Genomic DNA, 13,073 nt, shown 5'->3' on the forward strand with positions numbered 1-13,073 from the left:
TTTTGGTACTTTACCACATTTACAGGGGCTGTCCAACTTTTTATTGAACTCAGACAACCCCTGTTAAAAATAACAAAAAGGGCACAACTCAGTTTGATATCACATATCAATGTATTGTCTGTGCTTACATTGTATATTACTTTTGCTTGCATAGATGGTGCTGGCGAGATGGTTTTCTTTGTTGAGAGATACCTCTTTGCATATTCCAACACTAAAGAATTAATTGACATTAGCATCCAACTGTTCCCAATGGGGCTCACAATCTAAGTTCTCTATTAGTGTGTCTTTGGAGTGTGGGAGGAAACCGGAGTACCCGGAGGAAACACACGCAAACACGGGGAGAACATAAACTCCATGCAGATGTTGTCCTTGGTCGGATTTAAACCTAGGACCCCAGTGCTGCAAGGCACCAGTGCTAACCACTGAGCCACCGTGCTGCCCATGCCATCTACCCACAATAATATGGAAATGGGTACACATAATATATATTGAATATTACAGTATTCATCCTGGGTGCTATACAGCTTTGCATTGTGTAGTCAACACTTGTAACTTCTTCCTTTTCATCTGGTTTCCAGTGATTACCTAAAGGACTTATTTTCACCTCGAGCTAAATTCCCATTGATTTGTCGCTCTGTTGCTGGAATGGAGGGAAAGTCTCAGCAAGCCATGCAGAGAGTAAGCTGTGTGAGGAAGACTTTTGCAAGCAGCTTTGCCGCTGTGAAGAGGAAGTCAGTGTGTGCCCAGATCAAGCTTCAAATGGTGAGTGTCCGTTATAAAGGATATTGGAAAACAATTGAATGGGTCTCATTTGCAGTACCAGACATAGGCCATGTGCAAAGGTGGCGCCATTTCCATAAGAAAGGCCACAATTACATAGATTGAAAAAGCACTTTTGTGTTAGCTTTTCTTGCGAAACTTGCGAAAAGTTTTAAATCGAATTGACTCTTTTGTATGTCCTCTTAGTAGTGACTAAGTAACATAGTACATAAGGCCGAAAAAAGACATTTGTCCATCCAGTTCAGCCTTTTATCCTGCAAGTTGATCCAGAGGAAGGCAAAAAAATCTGTGAGGTAGAAGCCAATTTTCCTCACTTTAAGGGAAAAAATTCCTTCCCGACTCCAATCAGGAAATCAGAATAACTCCCTGGATCAACGACCCCTCTCTAGTAGCTATAGCCTGTAATATTATTACACTCCAGAAATACATCCAGGCCCCCCTTGAACTCTTTTAGTGAACTCACCATCACCAGCTCCTCAGGCAGAGAGTTCCATAGTCTCACTGCTCTTACCGTAAAGAATCATCTTCTATGTTTGTGTACAAACATTCTTTCCTCCAGATGTAGAGGATGTCCCCTCGTCACAGTCACAGTCCTGGGGATGAATAGATGATGGGATACATCTCCCCTCAGTTGTCTTTTTTTCTAAAGTGAATAACCCTAATTTTGATAATCTTTCAGGGTACTGTAATTGCACCATTCCTGTTATTACTTTAGTTGCCCTCCTCTGGACCCTCTCCAGCTCTGCTATGTCTACCTTGTTCACAGGAGCCCAGAACTGTACACAATACTCCATGTGTGATCTGACTAGCGATTTGTAAAGTGGCAGGACTATGTTCTCATCACGGGCATCTATGCCCCTTTTGATGCAACCCATTATCTTAATGACCTTGGCAGCAGCTGCCTGACACTGGTTTCTACAGCTTAGTTTGCTGTTTATTAAAATTCCTAGGTCCTTTTCCATGTCAGTGTTACCGAGTGTTTTACCATTTAGTATGTACGGGTGACTTGCATTATTCCTTCCCATGTGCATAACTTTATATTCGTCAGTGTTAAACCTCATCTACCACTTATCTGCCCAAGCCTCCAATCTATCCAGATCCCTCTGTAGTAGTATACTGTCCTCTTCAGTGTTAATTACTTTACACAGTTTAGTGTCATCTGCGAAAATTGATATTTTACTGTGCAAGCCTTCTACAAGATCATTAATAAATATATTGAAGAGAACAGGGCCCAATACTGACCCCTGAGGTACCCCACTAGTGACAGTGACCCAATCTGAGTGTGTACCGTTAATAACCACCCTCTGTTTTCTATCACTGAGCCAGTTACTTACCCACATACAGACATTTTCTCCCAGTCCGCGCATTCTCATTTTATATACTAACCTTTTATGTGGTACAGTGTCAAATGCTTTGGAGAAGTCCAGATATACGACATCCATTGATTCACCACTGTCAAGTCTAGAACTTACCTTCTCATAGAAACTGATTAAATTAGTTTGGCATGACCGATCCCTCATGAAGCTATGCTGATATGGCGTTATTTGCTTATTTCCGTTGAGATGATCTAAGATAGCATCTCTTAGAAAACCTTCAAACAGTTTACCCACAACAGATGTTAAACTTACCGGCCTATAGTTTCCAGGCTCTATTTTTGGACCCTTTTTGAATATTGGCACCACATTTGCTATGCGCAAATCCTGTGGGACATACCCTGTCAGTATAGAGTCTGCATTCTGTATTTTCATTTACATTCTTTGGAGCATTAAATAGAAAATGTTTAAGTGGCCCCTCCGCACAATTGAAAATGCAACTCACCCGATTCTGTAATGAAGTTAAGAAGGTGAATGGAAAAACAATATTTTCCATGTGTTCTTGTCCAAACGGCATCTGTCAACAGGCATGGTATACTGTAAGGCATTCTGATTCCATCCTTTGAGCCAGATTTATCATTAAACTATGTCACTTTTGTGGCGTGAAAAAGTAGCAAACTGCACATTTGCGACCTTTTAGACACCACTTGTACAAAATGTTTTGTGCAAGTGTCGTTTCTCCGTCAGCTTCGCCACTCGTGATGAGGGTGGGGAGAGGATGGGTCTTGTGGTCCCACCACATTTATCATTCTCTATGCCATTTTTCTGGCATAAAAGAACACTGAAATGTATCAGTATAGGTATACAGACTGCGGGATGCTGTGCCTAATTTATGATGAGGCATACTCGCAGTATCTGGCAGCATGCCTGGTTATCATACCCCGGTGTACATCGCCGGCCTATGATAAATCTCCCTCTATGTTTTTATCTGTGTAAAAAAATAGATTCTGGCTAACCTAACATTTTATTAGTTGCAGTGAACGGCAAGCACTGTGCCTGGAGTCTGGCAAATTCTTGATTGGCAGGTTCCCACCTATATAAGCACACCACTGATTGACAGCTTTCTCCCTGTTATAGTGCATAGAAAGAAAGCTGTCAATTAGTGAAGGTGGGCACAGGGAATCTAGCACACAAAGCATGCCTGGCAATAGTGCACAATGCATTTGGAGAGGGTTGCATATGCAATCTGACAAAAACAAAAAGTAATGGAGACAGCACTTCTCATGGCAGGTTTGTGTTCTTCAATCAAGATGAGACCTTTAAAGCCTTTTTCAAGCAATGCTGGATTAAAGAACACAAACCTGCAATGGGGAGTGCTGTGTTGCTTTTTGTTTTGGTTATCTTTTGTTTGGGGGCACTGACCCATACCCTGAAGGAGCCGTGCACCTATTTTATTTCTTCAATAGGAACTGCTGTTCACATTGTCATTTTTCTACACAAGCTGACAGATCCTCTTTAATTTTTATATTAGATATTTTTCCTTTCATTCAAATTCTTAAATCCTAACGTTTACAAATTTAATCATGATGATCAAGATTAAAACTGGATTGAACTGATTTTTGAGCCGTATCTCAAGATTCATTTAGGTTTAGTCTTGAAAGCAATTTGAAATAAGATGCATATTTCACCCATCATTTTCACTGGATTAATATTAACAGCATCACTATGGTGCATGTTGCATATTAACAAGGTTCAGGCATAAATAAGGTTACTTTATATTATTCTGTCTACAAGGTTGGAGCCTTGCTAACCCACCCTTTCTTCTGTCAACATCTACTACAAGAAAATCAATGTTGGCAGCTGAGCTTGTGGAGCTAAATTGCTCATGTAAACTTCACATCTTTGGATTAGGGCTTGTTTACACGACCGTGCGAAGCCCATGCCTGTGCTGTGGACCGCAAATTGCAGTCCGCTAAGCACGGGCACCTGCCGTGTGGCAACCGCATAGGGATCGCGGCCCTATTCACTTGAATGGGTCTGCGATCCCTCTGTTCCGCATCTCCGATTTGCAGACCCATTGCAATGAATGAGTCCACATCCATGATGCGAAATGGCCACAGAGCGGGACCCGTGTATTGCGGATCCGCAAATGCGGTCAGCAATATGGGCACGGGCTTCACACGGTCGTGTGAACGAGCCCTTAGGCAGTATAAATGTGGACTGAATCTCTAGGAGTATGTGGAAATAGGAGACCAACTGATCACCAACTTGTAGTCACTGTACCTATGTTATGTTTGAAGGGTGAATGGCTGACAGGCATTAAAAGGAAGAATCTCAATCTTTTTTCATCTTATATTTACTTGCTAACACAATATATTTTTAAGATGTTTGTAGGGTAACATTCTTGGAATACTATGTACCAAGTTTTTTTTTTATTTGGAAGATATCATTTTTTGTAAAGATTAGTGTTGAGCGAAGTGAAATTCGTTCTGAAGTTTAGGAAAACTTTGACAAGCAATGAATCTGAATTTTATCACGCTTCGTGGTAACAAAACAGGTTTTCCTAAAATGGCGGTTGCAAGTGAAAATAAGTGTAGAGGAGACAAGCCCAGGAATGTGAGATCACCCATAATGCCATGCAGCCAGCCAATCCACAGATAGTCATCCCCTGTTATGTCCCAGCCCTATAAAACCCTCATCCCGTGCAGTATCCTGCGAGCTTAGCATACGGAAAGATGTGGCAAGCACTCATAGTCATTGGTCATAATTTATTAATGCAATTTTTTTCACATTTTATGCTCAGTTTTTAATCTGGGTTGATTTGAGTATTATGACGTCTGCAATAAAATGTTGTGCTATTTTTAGAACCTAATTGAAATTTATCAAGCCGAGTGCAGAGAAAAATTGGTTTAGTTGCCCACAGCAAACAGTCAGATTGATTAATTGATTTTCCATAGAAGCTCTGAAAAATGAAAGGTGGAATTTGATTGGTTATTAGGGGTCAGGTTTCCTTTGCACTAGAATAGCTGGCCCCTAATAGAACAGTACTATCCTAGTGTTGATCACGAATATTCGAATTTCGAATTTTTATCGCGAATATTTCGAATATAGTGATATATATATTCGTAATTTCGAATATTCAATTTTTTTTCCCCTTTTTTTAATTCAATTTTTTTTCTTTAATCAGTACACGTGATCCCTCCCTGCTTCTAGCTTGTGGGCCAATAAGAAGGCTGCAATATACTTGACTTTAGGAGTAGTAGTGTTTGCGAATTTTGCTCTATATTCGTTTTTTCAAATATTCGCTATATTGCTATAAATTCTTGTTTTAGAATATTACGAATATTCAAAAAAAAACAAAGTTATAGCAATATAGCGAATATTGGAAAAAAACTAATATAGAGCAATTTAGCTAATATAGTGCTATAATCTTTTTTTTTATAGTTGTAATTTTTTTCCAATCTGAACTTCAGATGAGAAAAAAATTGCAACTATTAGACAAAGAAGATTATAGCACTATATTAGCTAAATTGCTCTATATTCGTTTTTTTTATATTCGCTATATTGCTATATATTCTTGCTTTAGAATATTACGAATATTCGAAAAAACGAAGTTATAGCAATATAGCGAATATTTGAAAAAAATCGAATATAGAGCAATTTAGCTAATATAGTGCTATAATATTCTTTGTCTAATAGATGTAAGTTCAAAAATTCGCAATAAAAATTTAAATCCGAAAATTCGAATTCGCATATTACACAATTATTACCTTGCCGATTTTTCGAGTAAAAAAAATCGTGAATTTTCGAATATTTGATAAATATTCTAAAAAATATTTGCGAAATATCGCAAATTCGAATATGACCCCTGCCGCTCATCACTACTATCCATGTCCGTAATGCATACAATTATAATAATAACTAGAAAAGCTACCGTTTCTGGGGAAAATGTGTGAAGTGTTCTTGCCTCCACCAGTAGTCTACAACTGGAGTGGGCAGAGTAACTGGGTGGAGTGGCTTGAGTAACTGTTGTGTGGTTGGAGTGGCTGGAGTAACTGTGGAAAGGTTGGACTGGGCAGAGTAACTTTATGGAGTGGGCAGAGTAACTGTGTGGAGTGTTTGGAGTGAGTAAAGATAGTAAATATTACACTAACCAATTGATTGAAAAAGTGCACATGGCAAGCTTGATAGAGTGAAAAATGCATTTCAACTTTTATTTATTTATATAGCACATTTAATTGCAATGTTGTTGCCCAAAGTGCTTCACAGTTACATTAAAGCATACATTTATAAAAATATTAGCAGCTGATTTGTGTAGGTGGGCTTGAAAATAAGGGAGTGGTGGCAGTTTAGAAATCATGTCCTGATTTTCAGCTCACACTCTAGCTTTTGTCACTCTGCTGGCTGCTCGCACAACTGGGTTCCTATGGCAACTCACTCTACAGCAAGGGCAGAGAAGCGCGCTTAAAAACAAACTGCTCCAACTTGCTCACTTGACTGGCAGTTGCAATCTTCAAACGGTTGTAGTTTAACCTCTTAGTGACACAGGGCGTACAGGTACGCCCTGTGTATTTCCGATCACCGCCTCGCGGCAGGCGGTGATCGGAACAGAATGCCTGCTAAAATCATACAGCAGGCACCTTTTGACAATGCCGAGGGGGCTCCTGTGACCCCCCCATATTGGCGATCGCTGCAAACCACAGGTCAATTCAGACCTGCGGTTTTGCAGCGTTTACAGGTCATTCTGACGGCGATTGTGGAAGCCATCGGGTCCCGTGCTGCTGTAATGGGGACCCGATGGCGCAGAAGGCAGTGCAATGCCTTCCTTAGGCATCAGCGCTGCCTTCCAGTGAAGAGCCTGTGAGATCCAGCCCCCTGGATCTCATAGGCAGGAAGCTGTATGAGTAATACACACTGTATTACTCATACAGCCAATGCATTCCAATACAGAAGTATGGAATGCATTGTAAAGGGGATCAGACCCCAAAAGTTGAAGTCCCAAAGTGAGACAAAAAATAAAGTGAAAAAAAAGCCCCCCCCCAAAAAAATGTAAAGCTTCAAGTAAAAAAAAAATTTTTTTTACCCAAATAGTAAATTTTTTTTACATCACCTTACATAACTAAAAGTACAACAGCAAGCGATCAAAAAGGCGAATGCACGCCAAAATAGTACAAATCTAAATGTCATCTCATCTCAGCTCACCAAAAATTAGCTCCTACCTAAGACAATCGCCCAAAAAATGAAAAAACTATGTCTAAGAAAATGGAGACACAATTTTTTTTTGTTTTAAAAAGTTATTGTGTAAAACTTAAGTAAATTTAAAAAAATATACATATTAGGTATCACCGCGTCCATAAGAACCTGATCTATAACAATATCACATGACCTAACCCCTCAGGTGAACACCGCAATTTTTTTTTTGTAAAAATTGAAATTTTTTGTCACCTTACATCACAAAAAGTGTAATAGCAACCAATAAAAAAGTCATATGCACCCCAAAATAAAGCCAATAAAACCATCATCTAATCCCGCAAAAAATGAGACCCTACCTAAGATAATCGCCCAAAAACTGGAAAAACTATGGCTCTCAGAATATGGAGACACTAAAACATGATATTTTTTTTCAAAAATTATATTATTGTGTAAAACGTAAACAAATAAATAAATTTATACATATTAGGTATTGCCACATCCGTAACAACCGGTTCTTTAAAAATACCACATGACCTAACTCCTCAAGTGAACACCGTAAAAAAAAAAAGTGTAAAAAAGCCATTTTTTGTCACCTTACATCACAAAAAGTCATACGACCCCATAATAATGCCAATCAAACCTTTAATTCAGAAAACGGGGGCACATCCAAATTAAAGAAAGAGTGGCGGTACACGGTATATAACACATAAACAGAATAACAACCGCACTCAAATTGAATTCTTATGTGTTCGTTTTTATTTTGGGCAACTTTCACCAATTTGTGACGTTTCGGTCATACGACCTTTATCAAACACTGTGATAATATGACCGAAACGTCACAAATTGGTGAAAGTTGCCCAAAATAAAAACGAACACATAAGAATTCAATTTGAGTGCGGTTGTTATTCTGTTTATGTGTTAGTGTGGCTGGGAAGCCAACACAACCAGCACCACAACCTCAAGAGATACGTGTGCCACGTCTTATCTTTACAAGGTACACGGTATATAGTACACAATATAATTCAAAAGGAAAGAAAAGAATACCGAGATGAGAGCCGCACATCTAAAAATTATCAAATTTATTTATAGCAACAGACACAACAAAGAAAAAGTTAAAATCATTGTATACAATAAATCAAGGCCATGTGGACCAAACAAGTACACATGCCACCCTGACACACCACAAGGCCATGAACATACCCCCACATGAATGAATATATGACAATTTAAAGTGCATAAGAATCCATCAGCAAAGAATAAGAAAACTATAATACTTATCATTTAAAGTAGCATAGTGGGGGGATGCGTGGTGGTCAGGAAAGAAGCCCAACGTGTATCGCCAGGCTCTTCTGGCTTCCTCAGGGGTGCCTGTTCCTGAATGGCACATGAACTAGTATATATACACATAGTGGCTAATAGTAATGATTTGAACCTGTGTCAAGGGCGTTCTCATGGAGCATGAGGGCGGCAACCACACGTTCATGAGGGAGGTAGGAAGGAATTAGGAGGGACTAAAAGAGAAGTCTGATACCTTCTATAGGCGGTCGGCATAGCAACTGTAGAACGCCGAAACCAGATGGTGACCGGAAATGACGTCCGCCCATGTGCACGACCGAGCCGGCGCGTCCTGCGTTCCAAGCTGCAGAAATAGCAGAGCGCGCAGGCCCAGAAGACACACACTGCATGCCACATACCGGAAAACATATGGCAAAATAAAACGCAATATACATATGTGAGCAAAACTCTGTGGGCGAAGGGACAAAGCAAAGAAAAAGGGAAATAAACTAACAGATAATATGGAGACACTAAAACATGATTTTTAAAAAAAAATGATATTATTGTGTAAAACGTAAATAAATAAATAAATAAATTATACACATTAGGTATTGCCACATCTGTAACGACTGGCTCTATAAAAATACCACATGACCTAACCCCTCAGGTGAACACCGTAAAAAAAAAACCTGTGTAAAAAAAGCAATTTTTTGTCACCTTACATCACAAAAAGTCATACGGCCCCAAAATAGTGCCAATCAAACCGAAAAAACTATGGCTCTCAGACTATGGAGACACTAAAACATGATTTTTTTGGTTAAAAAAAGTTAAATCATTGTGTAAAACTTAAATAAAAAAAAGTATACATATTAGTTATCGCCACATCCATAATAACCTGCTTTATAAAAATATCACATGACAAACCCTCAGGTGAATACCGTAAAAAAATTTAAATAAAAACTGTGTAAAAAAAGCCTTTTTTTGTCACCTTACATCACAAAAAGTGTGAGAGCAAGTGATCAAAGAGTCATACTCACCGCAAAATAGTGCCAATCAAACCGTCATCTCATCCCCAAAAAAATTACACCCTACACAAGACCAAAAATAAATAAAACTATGGCTTTCAGAATGTGGAGACACTAAAGAATCATAAAAAATAAATAAAAATGCTTTGTTATGTAAAACTGAAACAAACAAGCAAAAAAAGTCATATTTGGTATTGTCGTGTCCGTGACAACATGCTCTATAAAAATACCACATGATCTAACCTGTCAGATAAAAGTAAAAAATAAAAACGGTGCCAAAACAGCTATTTCTTGTTACCTTGCCTCACAAAAAGTGTAATATAGAGCAACCAAAAATAATATGTACCCTAAAATAGAACCAACATAACTGCCACTCTATCCCGTAGTTTCTAAAAAACCAGTCCAGCAAAATCTGCCTTCCAAAAACCGTATGACATTGCTTTTCTTCTGAGCCCTGCCGTGTGCCCGTACAGCAGTTTACAACCACATATGGGGTGTTTCTGTAAACTACAGAATCAGGGCCATAAATATTGAGTTTTGTTTGGCTGTTAACCCTTGCTTTGTAACTGGAAAAAAATATTAAAATGGGAAATCTGCCAAAAAAGTAAAATTTTGAAATTGTATCTCTATTTTCCATTAATTCTTGTGGAACACCTAAAGGGCTAAAGGGTTAACAAAGTTTGTAAAATAAGTTTTGTATACCTTAAGGGTGTAGTTTCTAAAACGGGGTAACTTTTTTGGAGTTTCTACTCTATCTAGGGGTGCATCAGTGGGGCTTCAAATTGGACATGGTGTAAAAAAAAACAGTCCAGCAAAATCTCTGGTTCCTCAAACAGTGAATTCTACCTATAAAGAGATAAAAAACAATCACAACCACTTAGGCTGGGCATCATACTTAAATAAAAACATTCCAGGTAGAACTTACACAACTAGTGAGGAAGTTAAAACAACACTGTCTGACTCAATAGAGCGAGCCTACCTGAAGTCCCTATTAAGGCCCTTTGGTTCGAGTGTTTGCAATTCAAAGATCCATCTCAACTCTAGTCTCTTAAAGTATAACTGTCATATATATATATATATATATATATATATATATTTTATTTTTTTGGGTATTGGATTGTGGTGATTAATATCACCTAGGTGGCCCTATTTCAACTTTTCACTGTGTATTCAATTACCCCTTAATTCCACAGTTTTGTTCCCTGTACTGCCTACATTTACCTGTGCTTAAAATCAGGTTGCTAGGCAGGGTCCGTCTTATGTGTTGAAGGACGGAGGATGCAGAAGCAGGCTGCGTGCAAGGTCACATTCCTGACAGCCAGGGACTGTAAGTAAATGGTTAAAGCCAGATCCTCCCCAGCAGCTGATAACAGTGCCTGGGCTGTGTGCACTTCTCCCTGTCCCTGCGCTTGGCAGACGCTCCCTCACTCAGCAGAGCAGGAGAATGCAGAGTTGAAGCAGCGCAAACCAGGGAAGGGAGATCTGCCTTCTGCTCAGTGTATAAATGAAAGCAACATGTGGTAAGAGGACCCCTTTATGCTGCAGGAGATTAACCCTTTAGGGGGGAGTGCCCTGGTTATTGACACTTTTGGGGGGCTATTGTTACTGGCTAGTGAGGGCAGGTGGGATTATCCTCAGGGTTAGGGCAGTGGCGGCCATCTTAACTGAATAGTGAAATTGCAGTTTTATGCAGACTGGTCGCTAAGGGCTGAATCTTATTAAATATGGGGTAGGTCAGTCTAATAGTAACTGATTCTTTAATATCATGTTATTAGTAACTACATATATGAAAATTTAAATAAGGGTCTAAATGTGACAGTTATCCTTTAAGGAGCCTTTCTCTGTCACCTCCTCTCCTTTGTTGGGGAACACCATCTATAATACGAAACTTACGTTGGGAGACATTATGTCTATGTTTCAAAAAATGTTCTGGTACCGGTAAATCTGTTTTTAAAACACTTTCCCTTTTATCCCCCGAAAGTAATTTCCGTGTCTGATAACGATGCTCATTGAACCTGTTACGGAATTCCTGTGTTGTTTTACCTACGTATAATGATCCACACAGGCATTGTAACACATAGATGACATATTCTGTTTTACATGTGAAAAAAACTTTTATCTGATACTTTTTGCCTGTCCTAGGCCTAGGGTGTGTAAAAAAAACCCGCCTTTCAACATGCTATTGTAATTGCAACAGCCTAGACATGGAAAACACCCCTTCTTTTTCCCCTCCGGCATGACCCCATTGCGGTCTCTCGCTGCTGGACATAAAATGTTTCTTTAAAAAGGAAATAGATACTGGTTAGTACTATCTCTAACAAGGGTAAATCGTGCCTGTCTGTTTTCCACCCCATTTTTATGTAAAGTCCATTCTATGGCTTGTAGGTAGAGTTGAGCGAACACCTGGATGTTCGGGTTCGAGAAGTTCGGCCGAACATCCCGGAAATGTTCGGGTTCGGGATCCGAACCCGATCCGAACTTCGTCCCGAACCCGAACCCCATTGAAGTCAATGGGGACCCGAACTTTTCGGCACTAAAACGGCTGTAAAACAGCCCAGGAAAGGGCTAGAGGGCTGCAAAAGGCAGCAACATGTAGGTAAATCCCCTGCAAACAAATGTGGATAGGGAAATTAATTAAAATAAAAATTAAATAAATAAAAATTAACCAAAATCAATTGGAGAGAGGTTCCATAGCAGAGAATCTGGCTTCCCGTCACCCACCACTGGAACAGTCCATTCTCAGATATTTAGGCCCCGGCACCCAGGCAGAGGAGAGAGGTCCCGTAACAGACAATCTGGCTTCATGTCAGCAGAGAATCAGTCTTCATGTCATAGCAGAGAATCAGGCTTCACGTCACCCACCACTGTAAGAGTCCATTTTCATAAATTTAGGCCCAGCACCCAGGCAGAGGAGAGAGGTCCCGTAACAGAGGATCTGGCTTCATGTCAGCAGAGAATCAGTCTGCATGTCATAGCAGAGAATCAGGCTTCACGTCAGCCACCACTGCAACAGTCCATTGTCATAAATTTAGGCCCAGCACCCAGGCAGAGGAGAGAGGTCCCGTAACAGAGGATCTGGCTTCATGTCAGCAGAGAATCAGTCTGCATGTCATAGCAGAGAATCAGGCTTCACGTCAGCCACCACTGCAACAGTCCATTGTCATAAATTTAGGCCCAGCACCCAGGCAGAGGAGAGAGGTCCCGTAACAGACAATCTGGCTTCATGTCAGCAGAGAATTAGTCTGCATGTCATAGCAGAGAATGAGGCTTCACGTCAGCCACCACTGCAACAGTCCATTGGCATATATTTAGGCCTAGCACACAGGCAGAGGAGAGAGGTCCCGTAACAGACAATCTGGCTTCATGTCAGCAGAGAATCAGTCTGCATGTCATAGCAGAGAATGAGGCTTCACGTCACCCACCACTGCAACAGTCCATTGGCATATATTTAGGCCTAGCACACAGGCAGAGCAGAGAGGTCCCGTAA

General features: G+C 39.9%; 1 protein-coding gene across 1 annotated transcript in view; it reads left to right on the forward strand.

The window, feature by feature from the left end:
• MYO18B (myosin XVIIIB) overlaps window positions 1-13,073 on the forward strand; it is a 758,252-nt gene that overhangs the window by 242,228 nt on the left and 502,951 nt on the right. Inside the window, exon 20 of the mRNA XM_044275382.1 lies at window positions 579-762. Coding sequence (XP_044131317.1) covers window positions 579-762 — 184 coding nt within the window. The remainder of the gene's footprint in view (window positions 1-578; window positions 763-13,073) is intronic.

This window comes from Bufo gargarizans, chromosome 1, assembly GCF_014858855.1.
Source record: "Bufo gargarizans isolate SCDJY-AF-19 chromosome 1, ASM1485885v1, whole genome shotgun sequence".
NCBI classification, from domain to species: domain Eukaryota; kingdom Metazoa; phylum Chordata; class Amphibia; order Anura; family Bufonidae; genus Bufo; species Bufo gargarizans.